The sequence below is a fragment of the Penaeus monodon genome, chromosome 27 (genome assembly GCF_015228065.2).
Source record: "Penaeus monodon isolate SGIC_2016 chromosome 27, NSTDA_Pmon_1, whole genome shotgun sequence".
Classification (NCBI taxonomy): Eukaryota; Metazoa; Arthropoda; class Malacostraca; order Decapoda; family Penaeidae; genus Penaeus; species Penaeus monodon.
This window is the reverse complement of record NC_051412.1, coordinates 25,678,345-25,678,708: the sequence shown is the minus strand read 5'-3', so window position 1 is coordinate 25,678,708 and position 364 is coordinate 25,678,345. Positions and strand designations below refer to the sequence as shown.

Sequence of the window (364 nt, the reverse complement as noted above, 5' to 3'; positions counted from 1 at the left end):
TCCAAGAAAGAAAGGCTGGCACAGAGAAATAGTGAAGCAAAATACTTAATCACACCACATACATAACCAAGGTTGTCTAAACCGACCAACTAACGAACACATGATTATCCAACTCACTTGCGCCTGCGTGAAGAAATTTTTCCGTTTTTTTTCGCTGTGAGGGGGAACGCATCGCTTTGTTGTCAGCCAACTGCACGTGGGGGAAATGACGTCACGTTCCCCCTGTTCATGTTCATGTTCTCCCCCATCAAACCCCGAACGGAAGAAAAAGGGAACATCTGTGACCGGGAAAAAACAGATGAGTCCTCTCTCTCCAAATTTTATTCTCTTGAATTTTATTTTTAGTGAAATTTCTGGCCCAAAA

General features: G+C 43.1%; 1 protein-coding gene across 1 annotated transcript in view; it reads right to left on the bottom strand.

The window, feature by feature from the left end:
- LOC119590467 (homeobox protein Nkx-2.4-like) overlaps positions 1-364 on the bottom strand; it is a 53,973-nt gene that overhangs the window by 23,384 nt on the left and 30,225 nt on the right. The window contains exon 2 of the mRNA XM_037939125.1: positions 118-278. Coding sequence (XP_037795053.1) covers positions 118-278 — 161 coding nt within the window. The remainder of the gene's footprint in view (positions 1-117; positions 279-364) is intronic.